The following is an 18673-nucleotide window of genomic DNA, read 5'->3' as shown; positions in this document are numbered from 1 at the left end:
ATTTTAATTAATAACAAATTTATTCTATCATTATTCCCCCGTGTTTTGTCGCTATATTCTTGAAACTTTAAAATAAAGTATGTTTTATAAAATCCGGATTACCAGTCATACAACGGACAACTATTAACGACTATCTTAAATTTAAAAAAATTTAACGTTCAATTGGTTATTCAAAAATATGCAATAATAACACAAAACCGCATAGGGAGATTTATTTGTAAATGTTGGCAGAATTTTGTTCGCATCGAGTGAAATCATACAGAGAATCTCGGAGTTGGTAAGTGTTCGAAGCGATTGGACCAGTTGGCGTTGGCACGTAGGGTGGTGAGTGGTGAGATAGGTAGAGTGTTGCGAACGTGGTGGAAAGGTAAAATTGTTTCGATCGGTAGGAAAGAAACGCGATTACTGAGGTAGTCGGGTGAGAGACCGAGTTCTGTTAAGATCGGAAGTGAGGTAGAAGAAACGGGTAGGGATAGAGAGAAAAAGAAAGGAACAACAAAAGTTAGGGCATACATTGTGTGAAAAGCGTTGTAAAAATCGATTTGATTACAACGGTGACGAGATACATTGAAAATGTTTCACATAAGGAAACTGACAAGATCGTCGATTGCCTTGAAACAAGTACCGAGTAATGATGTTATTCATAACACACTCATACGTATCGTACCGGCGTTTCAAGCACGCGGATATGCCGATCATCAGATACCCGATCGACTAAAGGATATCCCCGACGATCTGAATCCAAAGTTTTTCGATATGGTCGAATACTTTTTTCATCGAGCTTGTCAGATCGTCGAAGACAAATTGGTCGAAGATATCGGTAAACGTTCCAGGATGAGCGTGGAAGAGAGAAAAAAGAAAGTGAAGGGTATCTTGATGCTAATGGAACAATGTGACCACATCCTTGAAACCTCCTTCCCTTTGAGACGCGACTCGGGCGACTACGAAATGATTACTGGCTATCGCGCGCAACATTCAACTCATAGAACTCCCTGTAAAGGAGGTAAATCGAGAGACGCTTTATTTTCATTTCGTTTACCATGCTTGCGATAACATTTATTTTTCATTGATATTTATCAACTGCGATCTTGATTACACCAATTGTTGCTTACAGTTATTTCTTTTATTATTAAAAACATTTGAACAAATACAGAATTGTCACATCGTTTACACTCCCATACGTATGGGGGAGACGTAAACGAAGGAGAGAAGGAGAAAGAAAGAAAGCCTGATGTCTCATAGAATATGTAATTTTTCTCTCATGGCCGCTTAAATTTGATGTTAGCATTAATTACGTCATCAATAACGATACGTAACAGGCACGAGCAGTCTTAAACTCGCTAAAATCAAATTCGCTAAAATTTCATTCTGTCAAATTTTTCGAATCTAAATCCAACATATATTTAAATTCAAAATTATCTTGTTTTGTTAACGTTTGTATATCTTTTGTTCGTGTCATAATTTTAGTCGAGTTTTGTGCTAGTTTCTAGTTACTTTTATGTATTCAACGTACAGTATACGAGACGAGACATTGGAAACGACAATTTTACGGCTTCAGGAGTTAAATGACATGGTTTTAACCTCGATTTTCGTAGACAGATTATTGAAACCACGTTTGCTATATAATACATAGCGTTAGTTTATTAGAAGAGAAACTCGTGTCATTCTGTTTTTATGTAATGAACAATTTATTTTAGAAATGGAGTGGAAAATATATTTACGTACATAGCCCTCATTGGAGAAATTGTAGCTTTGTGACGCACAAATAGATGACGAGGAACGATAATGTGCCAACGCTTTTCGTTCTCATAGTTTTTGCACTTCTTGCTCACGAGGATTGTATTACATCAATGATTAAACACGCTGATGCGTCGATTTACATTTTAGTAATGCGATGCCTAGGATATGGCAATTAAAATTTCTTGTTAGTATATGCACTTACATATCACATATACAGGGTGATTCAATAATCGTGGTACAGACGGTGAAGGGATGATTCTACGTGAAAAATAAGACAAAAACAAAAGAAGAAAAGAAAATGTCGAATGGTTAAAACGAGTAAAATCAGTAGGAAGTTATTCTGGAATAGAATAACTTCGTAGCAGAATAGTTTTCTTGACGATTGTACTTATCATCGTTACCGACTCGCCCTACAGGATTAATTAGATTTCTTGAACAGTTGTTTATTCGATTTGTTGAGAAAGATATTCGAATCACGCATATCGAAACATCTCCTTGATATAAATTTGTACTTGAGCTCGTGAGCGAAACGTAACAGCATCTCGTGAGGTAGATCTTTTTTGAGAGCCAAGCAAAGTGAAGTCGACGATTCTCCGTTGACGAAGATCATTTTTCCCCTATATTAGTCACTGGCAGTCTTTTGAAAAATTAAGTCGCCTTTATCAGTTTTGTTACCTGCGCGATATAATTAGAGTGGCAATTCTAATTGCTTACATTCCGTTTCTTATTCACGTTATTATTATAAGAAACAGCGAATGTTTGTCTTCGAACGTAACTCATTGCTATTAGAAGATGCCGATACAACGTAACAATGCCAAGCTGTCTGGTGTTTTTCTTCGTCCCTGCCAAACATTAGCTAACTACCTTGATTCACTATTTGATTTAAGAATTTGGCACTAGCATGCCAGTGTCATGATGATGCTCGAAAGGTCAATGCTCTCATGGGAACAAATTGATGCAGCTTTTTTTTTATTCGCACGAACCTGCTAAAACAGCATGCGTACTTATTAATTTTTCTTCGATTTCATATCAGTCTTTGCTTAGGTTTTAAGCGATAATATTGTGCTTATAGCTGTTGTTTGAAAAATTCATTAGCGAGGTCGCTTACAAATATGCGCGTAACAACTGATAATCATTGTGTAGGTAACTATATTCACGTGTTACGTAATGTATATGTACTAACCATACATTAGATTTAGTGTAACATAAATAACATTAAAACAGCCTGTAGCAGTCTTGATATAGAACGTACTTTATGGCATTTTAAAATCGCCATTATGTACGCAAAGACTTATGGGTGACTACATGTAAACACTGTCGCTATCGTCAATCATAGCTGTTAGAATACCGTATTCGTTATATTTATTCAAAAACACTAATTTTATTTTATTTAGTATTTTACGTTATTATACGATATAAGCGTATAAATAAAACGAACGACTTAAAATAAAATAAATAGAAGATAAAGACAGTGGAAAATTTTCAATTTATATATACTGAATGTCAGCAGGACCATATTGCGCAATTGAACATTAGCGAAATTTTACTGGTCACAAGTTACAAGTATTAATAAGTATCCTTACATAACATTAACAAGTTTCGTAATGAAATTTCGAACAAATGGAACGTTGCATAGATATTTTGCAAATTATGAATTAATTGACTGTTCTATTTGATTTTAAAAGTATAAAATTATAGAAAAGAAATAATTGTCTGTTGCAGGTATTCGTTTCTCGATGGATGTCTCGAGGGACGAAGTAAAGGCTTTGTCGGCATTAATGACTTTCAAATGTGCCTGTGTAGATGTTCCTTTCGGTGGAGCTAAAGCCGGTATTAAGATTAATCCTAAATTGTATTCGGAACATGAGCTCGAAAAAATCACAAGAAGGTTCACGCTGGAGCTCGCGAAGAAGGGATTTATTGGTGAGATACGTCAAAATATGGAAAAATGCCTTTGTTGAAATTTACATCGAAGATGATTAGAGAACGGACGAATGAATTAAAGAAGCAAAAGATACGTGATACTGTTGCATACTTGTACGCGACATTATTAAATTTGTTTCGACCTAACTGTTTATTGGACTCGTTGTGATAAATTTTCTTCAGCATGTCAGCATAAAACGATCACGTTATATAAATGGATTTAAAACCAATACACGTAAAATTATTCTCTAATAACTGCTGATTGCTACGATCAGCTATAGATTAGCTATCGCTCAAAAATACGTATATGGATATTTGCGTACTTTTTGCGATAGAATATTCTTTAATTTTCTAAATATTGTAATTTGCAAGTTGCCAAAAATATAAACATTGTGGAGCAGTTTTGATTATAGATAAGAAAAAGAATAATTAATTCGTTCAATAATACAGAGAATAGATTAGAAAAACTATGTATTTAATTTCAATATACTATTGATAAATTTTTAAATAAACAATTTAAATTTCATTTAACATTAACATTTGTAATTTTTAGAATTCCATTTATTTTATTACCAAATTTTTCATATTATATAACAGAATTTATTGGATCTGGCAACTTGTAATTCGTAGCTCTTGTAAAATTTCGTTGATAATATTAGTTGAATTGAATAAGAAGGCCATGCGAATACTCTATATTAGTTAAAATCACATAAATATATTCTCGTTTGAATTTAAAGGACCCGGTGTCGATGTTCCTGCTCCCGACATGGGAACCGGAGAACGTGAAATGTCCTGGATTGCAGACACATATGCCAAGACTATAGGGCATGTGGATATCAACGCTCATGCCTGTGTCACAGGGAAACCAATTAATCAGGGTGGAATACATGGACGTATTTCTGCGACAGGGCGTGGTTTGTTCCATGGAATAGAAAATTTTATCAACGAAGCTAATTACATGAGCATGATCGGTACGAGGACATTTCCAATATTATTTCCTTCTATATTGGATGTCTACCATCTACAGTTAACACGTTGACATTGAGTATTTTTTGAGTTAAGATATACTAACAGTTAGTTAAAACAGTTGAAGCAGATAATTATGAGCGAGATACCTCGTTTCCCGTCGGTTAGTATAAAATGATATATATATGTACATATCTCGTTTTGGACTTTAAAATAAGTCTGACCCATTCCTGGAGTTATCTTTACTTTAATGATGGTTGCTGTAATATATTATCCATTATCTTTTCCAAACTTTACAATTATTTTACTAAAACATAGCATAATAGATAAAAATATAATAATCTTATCAGTAGCATTATTTATGCTATTACCTGGATACAGCATACTCGTCGTTAGCAATAAGTCTCTTAATTCACTGTCTTCTTTTCTCATCGACTAACTTTCTACCATTAGGTACCACACCTGGTTGGGGAGGAAAAACATTCATCATTCAAGGTTTTGGTAACGTCGGTTTACATTCAATGCGTTATTTGCATCGTGCAGGCGCCACTTGCATAGGAGTAATCGAGCACGATGGTTCTATCTATAATTCCGAAGGTATTGATCCTAAGGTGAGCAACTACTTGAAATTTAATATAAAATAAGTGAATTTTCTCGTGTATGACGTAATAATATTAACAAGATTATTCTACATTAATAAGATTACTTAACATAATTTATACCACAGCAACTAGAAGATTACCGTATAGAGAATGGTACTATCGTGGGCTTCCCTAATGCTAAACCGTACGAAGGTGAAAATCTTATGTACGAGCCTTGTGATATATTTATACCTGCAGCTGTCGAGAAGGTTATTACCAAAGCCAATGCCGGTCTTATTCAGGTAAAGAATTTTCTTAACGTTTGTTTTCTAACGTTAAGTATATAAATACATATCGTTTTCAAACGTTCTTCAAACAATTGCTGCTTCTATTTTAGGCAAAAATTATAGCCGAAGCTGCCAACGGACCAACTACTCCAGCTGCCGATAAAATTTTAATCGACCGAAATATCTTAGTTATACCAGATTTGTATATCAATGCCGGTGGTGTCACCGTTTCCTTTTTCGAGTGGCTAAAGAATTTAAATCACGTGTCTTATGGTCGTCTTACCTTTAAGTATGAAAGGGAATCAAATTATCACTTGTTAGGTATATATGATCACATGTATAGATGATAAAGATTTAATCTAGTTGGATCGCACATATTATTATAAATTTCTAATTTTCATAAAAAATTGTAGAATCTGTACAAGAATCGTTAGAACGTAGATTCGGCCGTGTGGGCGGTCGAATTCCTGTTACACCCTCCGAAGCGTTTCAAAAACGTATCTCTGGTGCTTCTGAAAAAGATATTGTTCATTCTGGTTTGGACTACACCATGGAAAGATCAGCGAGGGTAATTAACTATTCTTTCTCTTTCGGTAAACAAATGGAAAATGTCTAATCATTGTTTAACTTTATCCTTATTGTACGACAGGCTATTATGAAAACAGCCATGAAGTTCAATCTTGGCTTGGACTTGAGGACAGCAGCTTACGTTAATTCAATCGAGAAGATATTTACCACTTACTCCGAAGCAGGTCTTGCGTTTTAAAGTATATTCTAAAGTATTTACCAATACAAAGGAAATCGCATAAATGGAACTATAAAAAGTTTCGAGCCAGTATTTTCAAGACTTTTTTCAACAATTGCTCCCAACCAACACTGTCCAGTGTCTCTCAGTGACGAAGACCAAAGCTGCTAGTTGCAGTGGAAACATTTCGTGAATATCGTCGCACGTTAGATTCTCCCCGAACATGTAATAATAATTTGCCTAACGAATGCTCCGTTGCACGGATAAGTATACATAATGCCTGCGTCGATCGCGTCATTCGTGTCACTGTAACTGTTATGCCGTATATACGTTTATATATGAGAAAGCGTACGAATCGAATAGTAACGCATTCAATGTGCGAATACGGTCTGCCAGTACAAGTAGCCAATTCTGAACAAAGTACTTGCAACATGTTTTCCTTTGTAAGTCGACTCAACGAAATCAGCAACCGAAATGGGACATCAGTGTGCATTTTGATACATCACTTTTGATCAGTGTATGATAATATGTAAGATTTGCACGTTAGTTGTCAAAGAAAAACGAAATAATCGTTTCTAAATTTTAATTTCCTTAAGTACACAACATATTGCAGTGATGTATTTGCGAGAAACAGTTTACCGACGACTCGCGTCTACAATCAACGTAATATGCGCGATGTATCATACGGTAATATTGTTATACATTTCAAGAGTAATGTCAATAAACATATGCTCTTAATTAATACTTTTCTCATTGTTCAATCCTCTTTCACTCTGCGTTAAGATAGGAACACATTACTATCGCGTCGCGTGAAATTGCACACTACTACTTTGCATATGATAGCACGTGACATCTTGATTAGGTAAGGATTGATATTTAGTAATATATCCTGTTGATAACGAAGTACGAAACCTCGAGCAGTCGTACTTCAGATTAAAAGAAAAATATAGAAAATCTTACAGTATCTCTGATTCATAGTAAAACGTTTAGATCAACTTGCGGAAACACGAAATAAACGCAAAGACAGAATATTTACAAGAATATAGCCATTTATAGCAGTGTTTGCTTTAGCGTCCGGACTTTTGTATTGTTTGGACTTTAGCTTCCGTCGCTGCCCCCACCGATTATTAGAAATGAAGTCTCGGCATAAGCTTCAAACGTGTCCTGTTAAGTTACATAATTGTCTCATCGCAGCCCACGTGCTCCCGTGCCGAGTATCAGTATAACCATCGCATTAATTCTTTCTCCTTTCCTCGGCATTTAACTGATGAATGTATTCTTAGAATTCGCCAATTCAGATAAGCATCTAGGTTAGGCCCGGATTGTCGATGCCAAAGTGGACATTACTGAAACATTCTAGTAAATACCATATATACTTCAGGATGAATGACTAAAGCTAAATTTTAATTGCTGCATGATTTTATTACATGCAATGTGATGGATAGCCACGAGGAGGGTAAGATTCATTAGAACATCAATAGAGGAATATAACGATACTAATACTAGTTTCCGTAAGCAAGAAAACCGTCGCGCAGGAACTCTTTATAGACTTATGTACGCCTATGAGGCTCTCGAAGCAGGACGCGATTGTAATTTGTTTCCAACGGATTTAAAACAATGAAAATACGTCGGATCACAATGGTCGAGTATCACGTGAGATCACATAATGGCACGTGATTTCAGGTAGCGCGATAGTAATCTGTTTCTACCTTTACTCCATCTCTTGTTTTCTATAGTTAGTATCAATAGTAACGTATTAATTATATCAGTTATTTTAACAATAGTAACGCAGTTAACGTATTAATACAGTTACATCCAACTTGTTGAGAACCCCTTTATTCTAACGTTTTACGTTATTGAGCTGGTAAGCATACGTGTCTGTCTCATTTGCCATTACGCACTACTGCACCCTTTTTATAAATCATATTTCAATTAAATATATGTTAGAAAGAATCGTGTAACGCGTGCTAAATGTAACAATGCCAAAATGAGTTGCGTCTATGACGACGGTGGAATATTTTCGTCGGTATTACGCAACCTCTAAAATTCTCTTATGCCATCGATGTGATGGTTCGGATCGTATCCCATACTATCAATAGTCCGTTAGCTATTTCATATTCCACGTTCTATAGTTGATCGTGCCGATAAATCGTAGGAGGAAAAACTGATTACGCCGAACTATCTATATATGTACATGGTAGGACGTACGAGTGTACACGAACACAGTAGTACTCTTGACTTCGTGTTTTTCTCTACTTTTTCAAGTTCTATCCTGAACTTACTACTAACTTTCACGGCAAAGTGTGAATCGTCTCGATCGTAACGGAAAGAAAAGAATAAAACCTTCGTAACGCGAGTTGCGCTTTACAGTAGGCCTACTGGCGGATTACATATTTTCCTATACTACTAGTAAGGGCGGCGGCCGCGCATATAGTATAAAGCGTCACGACATCACGACGTTACCTTCATTAGTCTTGTTAGTTCTTTCAACGGCGCGCAACAATTGGCACAAGGTGAATATATGTTCCTCCGCTTGTTTCTATTACTTTTTCCATCCGTACCACAGAATGATCTGTAACGAAACAATTCTGTTAAAACTTATTTTTCTCATTTTCTTCGATCATTACATTAACAGCCATGCTTATTCCGAGTATTTTGGCATGTTGTTAATCCGATATCCAACTTCCGGTACACTATATCAACGCATATTGGAAAACTCGATAAACATAGTACAGTTGTTTTAAAATTATACCTACGATCATGGTAATTGTAACAACGATTTTTATTTCTTAATCGCAATTTGTTTATGACCAAACTGCGTGTATTTTATTGGAACAATCGGTTAATTTTTTCACGATCTGTATCTCGACTTTAAATTTCCATTAAAGGCTTCGATATAAACTTAATTGTGTTACATATAATTACATTACACTTATATAATTATTCTTATTATAATTATAATAATATCTTGCCCTATATTATATTTCTCGAGTGTACACGCTGTACGAATTTTAATTTAGGTGGCGAGATTTGAGTCCCGCGTGAAACCCATTGATATGTCTATACCTATGGCAACTATGAGCAATGGAAATGGATCAACGATACAGATCAATACGCGACCGGATGATATACAGAATCGTATCGTCGGTGGTGAGTCGAAGATTCTTCTTACGTTCAGAAATGAATTTGGTTTAATGTACGAATATTTTCCGGGCTACGTGTACGTTATCAAATTCAACGAAATCGAAGCACACGTATACACAACGTGTGTATGTGTTGGACTGTACGATATAAAATATTACTCGAGTCTAAAGAAGGTCAAATTTTCTTTACACTCCGGAAAAACGTACCGAGCTTATAGACAAGGTCGTCGATCATTTTACGCGTATATTCTATCTGTGTGTATAACAAACAGTTTTTAGGTACAAAAACAGAATGCCACAACGAACAATTATTAATCGCGTCGTCGATTTTCTTACTCCATAAAGATTTTTCTTATAACTAGAACCATTAGCAATAGGTTCCGAGTGGTAAGTAACAAGTTCCAAGTAGAAACGACTCGTTATTGTCAGACGTAAGATTCAACAGAGGCACGAAGAGAAAAGAGAGGAGACCCATGATTCTTTCCTAAAAGTTCTTCGATAAAAATCACTGTTCTGTATGTGGACAATGTTGTAACGCTTAGCATTAACCTTGTACATCGCTGATTCTGATAGATAGGCTATAAACACGTGTAACGAGTAGTTCCTAAGTATAAATCAATAGAAATATCTCAAGAACGAATGCGACTTGTACTGTACACGTAACAAGTAACAAATGGTACGTAAATAGAGAACCGGAAGCGTATATCTATACACATGCGTGTACTATATACAGATAGCTAACAAGAATAAAAACGATAAAAGGCAGAAAAGATTAATTTTTTACGTTTCCATGTTTCCATGTATACGAGCATGCAGGATTATCGTTTAATTTCACGCGAAAATTGTCCCTAGAACGGTGGTAGATGCCCCATAGTATGTTAGAAACAGGGAAATTCGTAAAAGGCTTACAGGTTCCAACAATGTGAGAGGAGATCCGCATTTTTGCAAAAAATATAAACGATTACGACGTAAGCATATTTACTAAATTAACGCAACTTAATTCCAGTATAGAGCTATTGTTATTATTATTATGTATGTATGTATATAAACCCAGGATACGTACACACAGACAATCTGTAATAGCATATTAATGAAGCTGTCCATTCGCGTGCTACCAGTTCCTACTACAATGTTACAATAATTTGCCAAATGTTTTCTGTCCTCGGTCAAATCGTACAGAAAGAAAACAAATTGTTTATATGAAAGATACGAGAAAAAGAGAGTATAAAGAAGGGAAGGAAAAATTAGACAGCTGAACGATAAGGAAAAAAATAAAAGGAAAGGCAAGTATCGAAAACAGGAAAGGTAGGGCTGTGCGCATTTCGCGCATGTCGGTATGACTAAAGGGAGCAGAGAAACGAGCGAGAGGAAAGGAGCAGCAGTGAACATCTATCCGACAGAGGGAGATAGTAAAAGAGAGAGGAGAACGGGGGAAAAAAGTACTGGGAAAAGGAAAGCGAGGACTTCCTGGGTGGGTGGTTGATCGTAGACTGACTAGGCAACTACTCGTAATAAATCGTGTGACGAGTAACACATTGAAGCTCCGCCGTATTTCGTTTTGCTTCCGTCGGCGAAGCAACGTACCATCTGCTTCTATTTATTCAGAGTTCAAAGACATTTGGTGAGCGTAAGGAATTTGTGTGATTTTTACGCTCAATTGCCAAATCGAGTTCAATAATCGCATCGCTTCGAGATGACAGGCGGTAAGCAGACATTAACAGATTAACAGAGCTATTCGGAATTTTTCGTACGATTTTAAAACCGTTAGAAACCAAGTCGATACATTTTGTATCGGCGAAGAAACAAATTATTACGAGTGAAATCTTATAAGTTACAAGTTACAAATTACTAGCATTAGTAAATAACACGAACAAGTTTGATGATAAAGCAAACGAAACGTTGCAAGTAAATTGTACGAATTACAAATTATACGATTGTCCTATTTTTAATAGAAAATTATAAATTAATAAAAGAGTAGTTTGCAAACTATAAATTACAACTTGTCGATTTATTGATATACATTATTTAGTTTGCAAATTATTGCGCGAGAAAGTTCTGGTTTATTCTTATATCGCTGTTTCGAACAACGTATGGTACATCGTGAACTATGTATGTATTCTCAATTCCCATACTACGTAGCTCCGTTTCGATCTATCTCATTTGTACGGAGGCGTAATTTTCTGAATGTAGGTTGTACACACAACATCGAAATATCGATCTGCGCGTGAATATACCGGAGGCATTAGTAAAATCGATGACATTACTGAATACTCCTAAAAATACATTTACGCGTTTCTTTCGTTCCTGTTTGACGACGATGAATGAACGAAGAAATCGACTATTTCGATCGATAGCTCTTTGAAAAATATACAAACGAGCCAAGCAGTCGTCGAACATCTTACATCCTATATGGATACTTATTTGGATAGATTTTTTTAATAATATAGCCGCGCGATTTTCAAATGCTGTGTCGTAAGAATTTTTAAAACACGCAGTACCTGGCTATCGTTAATCAGGGGCATTGACCCCTTTTCTCGTAGATCGTTAAATAAAAACAAACGTGAAACGTGATATGTATTTCCCATGAGATGGAAAAGGCTGAAAATCGCTGGTGTAACCGATACATTTATCCCTTGATAGTATAATTCGAAGAAGGGCTTGGGCAAGTTATCGAATAGTACTATAATCAAAAACTGACTCAGCTGCCCTAAAAATATGTGTACGGTTTTAGCTGTGGCTAAATCAAGTGGTGATCCTACTCAACATTTTGCCTTATGACCTAATTATATCACTTCTACGAAGCAATATAAATAGGCTACTTTTGACAAAGTACTATATTTCACTATGTTTCAGCGGATGAAAGAACGCAAGTAAACACTAATACGTGCAAAAATATTCTTGTCGTATTATCTTGGATCATCGTGATTCTTACTATGCCATTTTCCCTCTTCATTTGCTTCAAGGTAAGACAACATGAGAATAGTACTTTCTCGGATTGTTCTGTTTTTCCTTCGACCAAAAATATCTCGACTATCTTCTTAGCTGCAAACGTTATACGATCTTCATTCATCGTAGCTGTAACCTCGTTTTCCCGGTTATCTTATAATTAGATGTTCGATCACACTCGCATTCATCCCCCTCTATCTTTTTCCGTTTGTTCGTGCACTCTCTGTAACATGTCCGTAACATAGCTCAATGAGTATAGCACGTAATTAATAAACAAGCTTATTATGTAAATTTTTAATTAAGTCGAGAACAAAGAGAATCACCAAAATTTCTTAGGTGGTGCAGGAATACGAGAGAGCCGTGATATTTCGTCTAGGACGACTTCTGGCTGGTGGTGCTAAAGGACCCGGTAAAAATACAATTAGGCAACGTTTATTAAATATTCATTAGTGTCATGATTAGCTCGAATGATAAAAGTTCTACTGTATTGGAATTTCTATATCCAGTTTCAAGAGGGAATCGTTACGTGACTATGTACTGTTTCTAGGAATCTTCTTTATTCTGCCTTGTGTGGATAATTACGCACGTGTCGATCTACGTACACGAACGTACGATGTACCACCTCAAGAAGTAAGTCGCTGATCTTACGATTAGCCAATCTATTATTTATAAATATTATTTAAAAATATTTCTTAAGACATCCAGCTCTGGCCTAAGCTTGAGCCGATACATGGTGCATTAACTTGGTCAACGAGGAGAGAAATAATGCTAACATAACTTGATTGGAATTAGGTGTTGACGAAGGACAGCGTGACGGTATCGGTCGACGCAGTGGTGTACTATCGCGTGAACAATGCGACGATTTCGATCACAAACGTTGAGAACGCTCATCACAGCACTAAACTATTGGCACAGACTACGCTTCGCAACACGATGGGAACCAGGCCGCTTCACGAGATTCTCAGCGAACGCGAAACGATCTCCGGGAACATGCAGGTAAACTGGAATCAATTTGGAATCAAGTGAGAGCACACACAACGCGCGCACGTAAACACATATACGGCTGTTTGAAATAAAACCGAATGTCAGGTTTCCTTGGACGAAGCTACCGATACATGGGGAATCAAAGTGGAACGAGTCGAAATGTAAGTTTGCGCCTGCAACGCGATGCAACTGCATCGTAAATAATATTCATAAGTATTACAAATATTATTTATATGTACACATGCAGGTACGATAAATTTTTTCCACAGAAAAGATGTACGACTACCAGTGCAATTACAAAGGGCCATGGCTGCGGAAGCTGAAGCTGCTCGCGAAGCCCGTGCCAAGGTTCGTTTCCCTTTCACTTCCCAATAAACTTCGTTATTGATTTTCTTTCCTTCCTTTCCTTCTCTTTTATCAATCGTTGATCCTTTTAAATAATGAGATTCACTTTCACACGAATGCGTAGGTTATCGCAGCAGAGGGTGAGCAAAAGGCTAGTCGAGCATTAAGGGAAGCTTCGGAGGTGATCGGTGATTCACCCGCCGCATTGCAACTTCGCTACTTACAAGTACGTATTTATTAACTTATAAATATTATCGACTCGATTTTATTCGTCGTAGCGCTTATATAGATTTCAATAGAATTATTTCGGCTAAATTCAAATGACCCGTCCCAGCAACACCATTTCTCGCTACTTAGTATTTCGAACTCGTTCAAACCTGTAAAGTAAGTGAGTGATATTGTGTCTTTCACCCTTGTTCTCGTTTTTTCTATTTTTTTTTTTTTTTTCATTGTCAAAAGGCTCGAGAGCATTTTTGCGATAAAACTGCTGTCTGTTCAGTTAGAATTATAATCTGCAATCCCGATTTATTAAAATTTAAACGAGCACTATTGTATCGACACTCGGAGTGTCTTCTCTGCAGGCCGGTGTGATACAACCGGGTAACGGGTATTTCCTCGCGAAGAAGTAAGTCGAAAACGTAGAATAAAGTCTTTGGATAAGTGGCTTTATTTTGGAGAAAAACGATTTTGAAAATCTGCCCGATTTATTACATCAAGAATGTATTTTAAATATTTTCTTACCCGATTGTATCGCTGTTGCAGAGAGACCCACCCTATATAATTCCTCTTACACGCTATTGATCATTATCGTTACCTTTTTTTTTTTTTATCGTTTCCAGACTTTAAACACTATTTCAGCCGAGAAAAATTCAACGATCGTATTCCCATTGCCTATCGATATACTAACATATTTCATGAAAGCAACTGTCGGAAAGGACTCTTAATAACTCGATACAAGTTAACAGTCTATCGTCTCATCAGAGTCATCTACAATCTTCTGTGCGTAAGGAATGTGTGTAATATATAATTAACGCTATATAGCATTATGTACCGGAAATCGACATAACAAGGGACAAGGATACTTAATTTTATTGTTGGTACAATGAACAAATATTCGATGAAAACGAGGTCAGCTCCAAAAGAAGTTACTCACCATGTATGGATCACACCTAATTGATTCTCTAATCGACCGTGTACTTTTATAGCGTACTTGACTCGATCCTTTTTCCATCGATTATAGCAAAACGTTTTACATCTCATCACCACATCACCGTATCTGTCGACCAATTTTATAACACGTCATACATACAGTGACTACAAAAAATATTGGCACACTATTGTGTTTATTATAGCATTTATATACTAATTAATCAAGTCCAAGTATATTGAATTTCGTATCATTAGTAAGGGTAATGGAAATTAATTTTACTCTTGTACTTATTTATTCATGTATGTTTCGTGTATGTTCACGCGTGTACGCGCGTAGTATAATGTAAAGCAATGTTTTATAAGAATTTTATAATCGAACCTCTTCGAAATGTAATCTTCGTTTTATTGAACGAAAGTACAAAAAGATTCACTTCGGACTCGCGATAATTATGTATGTAAACATGTAACTTTTTTCTTCTACGACTCACAGTTTCAACATATGTTGCGAACGATATACATGTAAGTAATGTACATATGCTCAATGTCCCTGTATATTTGTTAGCGATACAAAGGACTGTTAGACAGATTTTGAGAATAATTAATTTAAAAGATGTTTTAACTTTGATTTTATCAAATTTAGGATACGAATGTGTTTATATTCTTCTTATCTTCTACTTTGCAAAATACTGTTTATCATTATATTAAAATATTAAAGATATTAAAATACTGCTTGTCTTGATAATTATACCTTCGTCTTCCTCAAAATCTCATCAATTTTTCAGCTATTTTTAAACAGCATATATTTCCGAACCTAGTAGATTGATTTCATTTACATTTTATTTTCATCTTAATTTTGTTGTGCAAGGTTGTTGTATATAATTCAGACAAAATCCTCTGTTCCCGACATCGTTTGGCGCTTCAACGCTATCCGTATGGAAAATTAGTCTAAATGGTTTCACTGTACCTGATAATCAAGATACGTTTGTGATAGTGCGAAACAAACATTGTTTCTAGCCCTTGTGTAAGTAATCATAATATATGTATATCATCAGAAGATAGAAATTAGTACTGGATATTATTAGAAAGTATTCGATAAAATATCAGGAACACTTACTAATGACAGAAGACGCGTTCAAATTTTGATTTTCCGCGTTAAATGTTCCACCGCATATCCGATCGATACAAGTCATCATGGGGGTTGGTAATCTACCTGTGTTAGACGCGCACGGGATCGTTAACCAATCGGTTTGACAGGCTGCTCCTGTCATCGATGCTATTTGCATTGCTTGCGTATTTCCAGTTAACGTAAATCCATTACTACGTGCCATTCTTGCCATAGTGGCACCATCGTCTACTGCTTCATCGTGTCATAAAATATTAAAGCATAATTATTCAGTTGCTATAAATACAATTCATATATCGCACAATACATATTTCGAAAGTGACAACATTCAAACATGTTTTTCAGGAAAAACGAAAGGCTGTTTGAAAGCCTATCTCGCTATATTATTGTATCTTAAGCTTATATGTCTAACTATATTAAGCTGAAAAAAAATGATCTTTTAGATTCTAAACTTTCATGATGATCAGTTGATATATATGTGGTTCTTTTGAAATACACGTGCGATATGTTCACATAAATATGTGTATTCGATCTTCGTTCTTCTTCATTCACGTATTACCATCTTTATCATCAACCGGGCATGCCATATACTGAATACCACAAAAATTCCTTTCCATTCGAATGCAAATACTGTAATCTTGATTCGATAGTTGTAATCCGGTGTTGGGATCGTAATTGAACGATTTTATTTGGCCGGATATCCCTGTGAAGTATTGTAAACATCCTTCCTCGGCTCTGTATATAGTATTGCAACGTATTTGAGAGACTCGTACTTTCCAAGATCGAGCAAAAGAATTTCCGCTTGTAACAAATGTCAACGTAACGGGATTCGTTTGTCCAAGACCAGTATCGACGTATACTATATAAAAACGATGGTTACTACGTAAATGAAATATCATAAATAGATCGATGGACTTCATTTTTCAGAAAATCAAGTTTAAAAACTTGTATGACGGTGGTCTAAAATATTCGGAATACGGTACTCGTTATAGTAAATAAAACAAATCTTTGTCCAGATCCTATTCTTTCGATAATGTTTATAAAAATATTTTTTATGAATATTCGCAGTCTAATCACAAAATTCGTAACGTAATGACAAAGTGGTTACATACTATGATTGCCAGCATTGTTTCCACATATAGTAGGTACCGGATTACCCCCAGAAACGATAAATTGATCATAGATACACTGATGGTTAGTCGTTTCCGGACCTCTTATATTAAACTGCAGGAAATCCAATCTAGAAAAGACACGTTGCCTGTCAATGAAATTCGATTCTATCAAATAAAGCGCTACATTTGAGATGAAAGTGGCCCACCTAAATTGACATACGGTTGGATGCGACTTAACGAGCGTTAATTGACAAGATATAGTACCATCAAACGTTGATGGATAATTCGGATTAACGAAATAAGTATTATTGTTGCTGGTTGTCTCGCCGCAAGATACTGTCACTGAATCGGTATAAGAAAGAAAAACAGTTAAAACTGCTTAACGGAAAAAAGGAAAATATAACATACCAATGCAGCAAACTCCGTAACCATTTGCGCAAACTCCACTAGATACACCACCGCGTTTCGAGCATTCCGAAGCTGCGATACAGGTACCATTTTCACCGCTTAATCCGACGCAAACATTATTGTCAAATTTGACCAATGTAAATAATGGGAAAACTAGAAATAAGAAACGAAACAGATTATTCCAGCAAATTAAGAAAATATATTGCTGCTCATAAGTACATGGTAGTCTTTATACTTACGTCGTTTTTCTCTACCGCCCTGACTTGGTGCGCTATTTTGAAAATTAATCGACTGTAATTTACCCTTTAGAGAGTTTAGAGGGTCCCGTTTAAGCGATAACGATTCGTTGACGCGATTAATATTTGGTTGCCAAAGATGTCGAAATCTTTTAAGAGAACTCCACGCGTCAATATTTATGCACAACACAACAGAGTATAATAGTAAAGTAGTGATACAGTATCTATGCATTATTAAACGAATACGCCTTCGACGTAATAATTTAAAAAATATAATTGTAGAAAAGAAATTGTTTATATAATTTTAATACTTATAAATATAAATAGAATCTAGAATTTGTAAATTTATATAATTTCAGGAATAATATGAAAGAGGATAACGTTGACGTAAATCGTTCAGAAAATGTCAAAGGTCCGATGAGACGTGTGTTCTGCAACGATTGCTCTTCGACTAACGGAAACGAAGGACTTGAAAACTGGTATATTTAAGTAAAAATGTATATACACGGTCTAAATGCTACATAGTTTAATTAAAGGAAGCGTTAAGATCATTGTTGAACGTTGATCTTTAAGCAGATTGAGAGAAAGTCAAGATACCTTGCAAATGACACATCTCTAAAGTCTATCTATTGTGTTTGCCTCTTGAGTCGAGACACAGTATTTACTTTCACGGCTTTAATTCAACAAATTTAAACGTTCTATTGTCATTTTTACCTGTAGATACGATACAGTACGTTTAAGGTATCTGTTCTCACGTTTTCTATAAAGCGGTACGTGCTTTGACAAATCGTGGGCGAGAAAGCGAACTTTCTATGTGATTTTCCAAGTACTTGTTACCATGATCTATATGTTCCGAGGTATGCTTGGCATACAAGATAATAAAGATAATAATAATCAATATTCTTATACGTGTTCACATAATGTATTATTATGATCGTAATATTTACAAGTCAAATATTCTAAGTATTCGATAGAAAAAAAAAAT

The 18673-nt window shown here is 35.6% G+C and overlaps 3 protein-coding genes across 4 annotated transcripts; 2 read left to right on the top strand and 1 right to left on the bottom strand.

The window, feature by feature from the left end:
* Positions 1–287: 287 nt before the first annotated feature.
* Positions 288–6984, top strand: Gdh (glutamate dehydrogenase, mitochondrial). The gene is made up of 8 exons (XM_072014433.1): positions 288–1003; positions 3463–3663; positions 4401–4634; positions 5083–5240; positions 5357–5512; positions 5608–5818; positions 5911–6065; positions 6147–6984. Exons 1-8 carry the CDS (start codon positions 574–576, stop codon positions 6261–6263), a joined length of 1662 nt encoding a protein of 553 aa, XP_071870534.1. The 5' UTR covers positions 288–573; the 3' UTR covers positions 6264–6984.
* Positions 6985–8852: 1868 nt separating this feature from the next.
* Positions 8853–15535, top strand: LOC139993046 (band 7 protein AGAP004871). Of its 2 annotated transcripts, XM_072014436.1 has the most exons (10): positions 8853–9005; positions 9263–9392; positions 12239–12348; positions 12668–12740; positions 12879–12961; positions 13124–13327; positions 13421–13476; positions 13585–13663; positions 13785–13886; positions 14500–15535. In XM_072014436.1, exons 1-10 carry the CDS (start codon positions 9003–9005, stop codon positions 14602–14604), a joined length of 945 nt encoding a protein of 314 aa, XP_071870537.1. In that variant the 5' UTR covers positions 8853–9002; the 3' UTR covers positions 14605–15535. The 2 variants fall into 2 exon arrangements, with proteins under 2 accessions (XP_071870537.1, XP_071870538.1); XM_072014437.1 differs by lacking the exons at positions 8853–9005; positions 9263–9392 and adding an exon at positions 10641–11088.
* Positions 14330–18637, bottom strand: LOC139993049 (uncharacterized). Its single transcript, XM_072014439.1, has 8 exons — positions 17692–18637; positions 17453–17605; positions 17251–17386; positions 17045–17172; positions 16492–16791; positions 15924–16166; positions 15558–15773; positions 14330–14936 (listed from the first exon to the last, which is right to left on the bottom strand). The coding sequence occupies exons 1-7, from the start codon at positions 17918–17920 to the stop codon at positions 15652–15654; spliced, it is 1311 nt and encodes a 436-aa protein (XP_071870540.1). The 5' UTR covers positions 17921–18637; the 3' UTR covers positions 14330–14936; positions 15558–15651.
* Positions 18638–18673: the final 36 nt, after the last annotated feature.

Source organism: Bombus fervidus, chromosome 12 (assembly GCF_041682495.2).
Source record: "Bombus fervidus isolate BK054 chromosome 12, iyBomFerv1, whole genome shotgun sequence".
Lineage (NCBI taxonomy): Eukaryota > Metazoa > Arthropoda > Insecta > Hymenoptera > Apidae > Bombus > Bombus fervidus.
This window is presented reverse-complemented; position numbering and strand designations above follow the sequence as displayed.

Coding starts and splice junctions, on each gene's coding strand:
- Gdh (XM_072014433.1), top strand. CDS start 574: ATGTTTCACATAAGGAAACTGACAAGATCGTCGATTGCCTTGAAACAA. Junction 3,664..4,400: donor CGCGAAGAAGGGATTTATTG/GTGAGATACGTC, acceptor TTGAATTTAAAG/GACCCGGTGTCGATGTTCCT. Junction 4,635..5,082: donor TAATTACATGAGCATGATCG/GTACGAGGACAT, acceptor TTCTACCATTAG/GTACCACACCTGGTTGGGGA.
- LOC139993049 (XM_072014439.1), bottom strand. CDS start 17,920: ATGCATAGATACTGTATCACTACTTTACTATTATACTCTGTTGTGTTG. Junction 17,387..17,452: donor TTACGGAGTTTGCTGCATTG/GTATGTTATATT, acceptor ATACCGATTCAG/TGACAGTATCTTGCGGCGAG. Junction 15,774..15,923: donor GAACGCGTCTTCTGTCATTA/GTAAGTGTTCCT, acceptor CTTGATTATCAG/GTACAGTGAAACCATTTAGA.
- LOC139993046 (XM_072014436.1), top strand. Junction 12,349..12,667: donor CCCTCTTCATTTGCTTCAAG/GTAAGACAACAT, acceptor AAAATTTCTTAG/GTGGTGCAGGAATACGAGAG. Junction 13,477..13,584: donor AAAGTGGAACGAGTCGAAAT/GTAAGTTTGCGC, acceptor TTTTTTCCACAG/AAAAGATGTACGACTACCAG.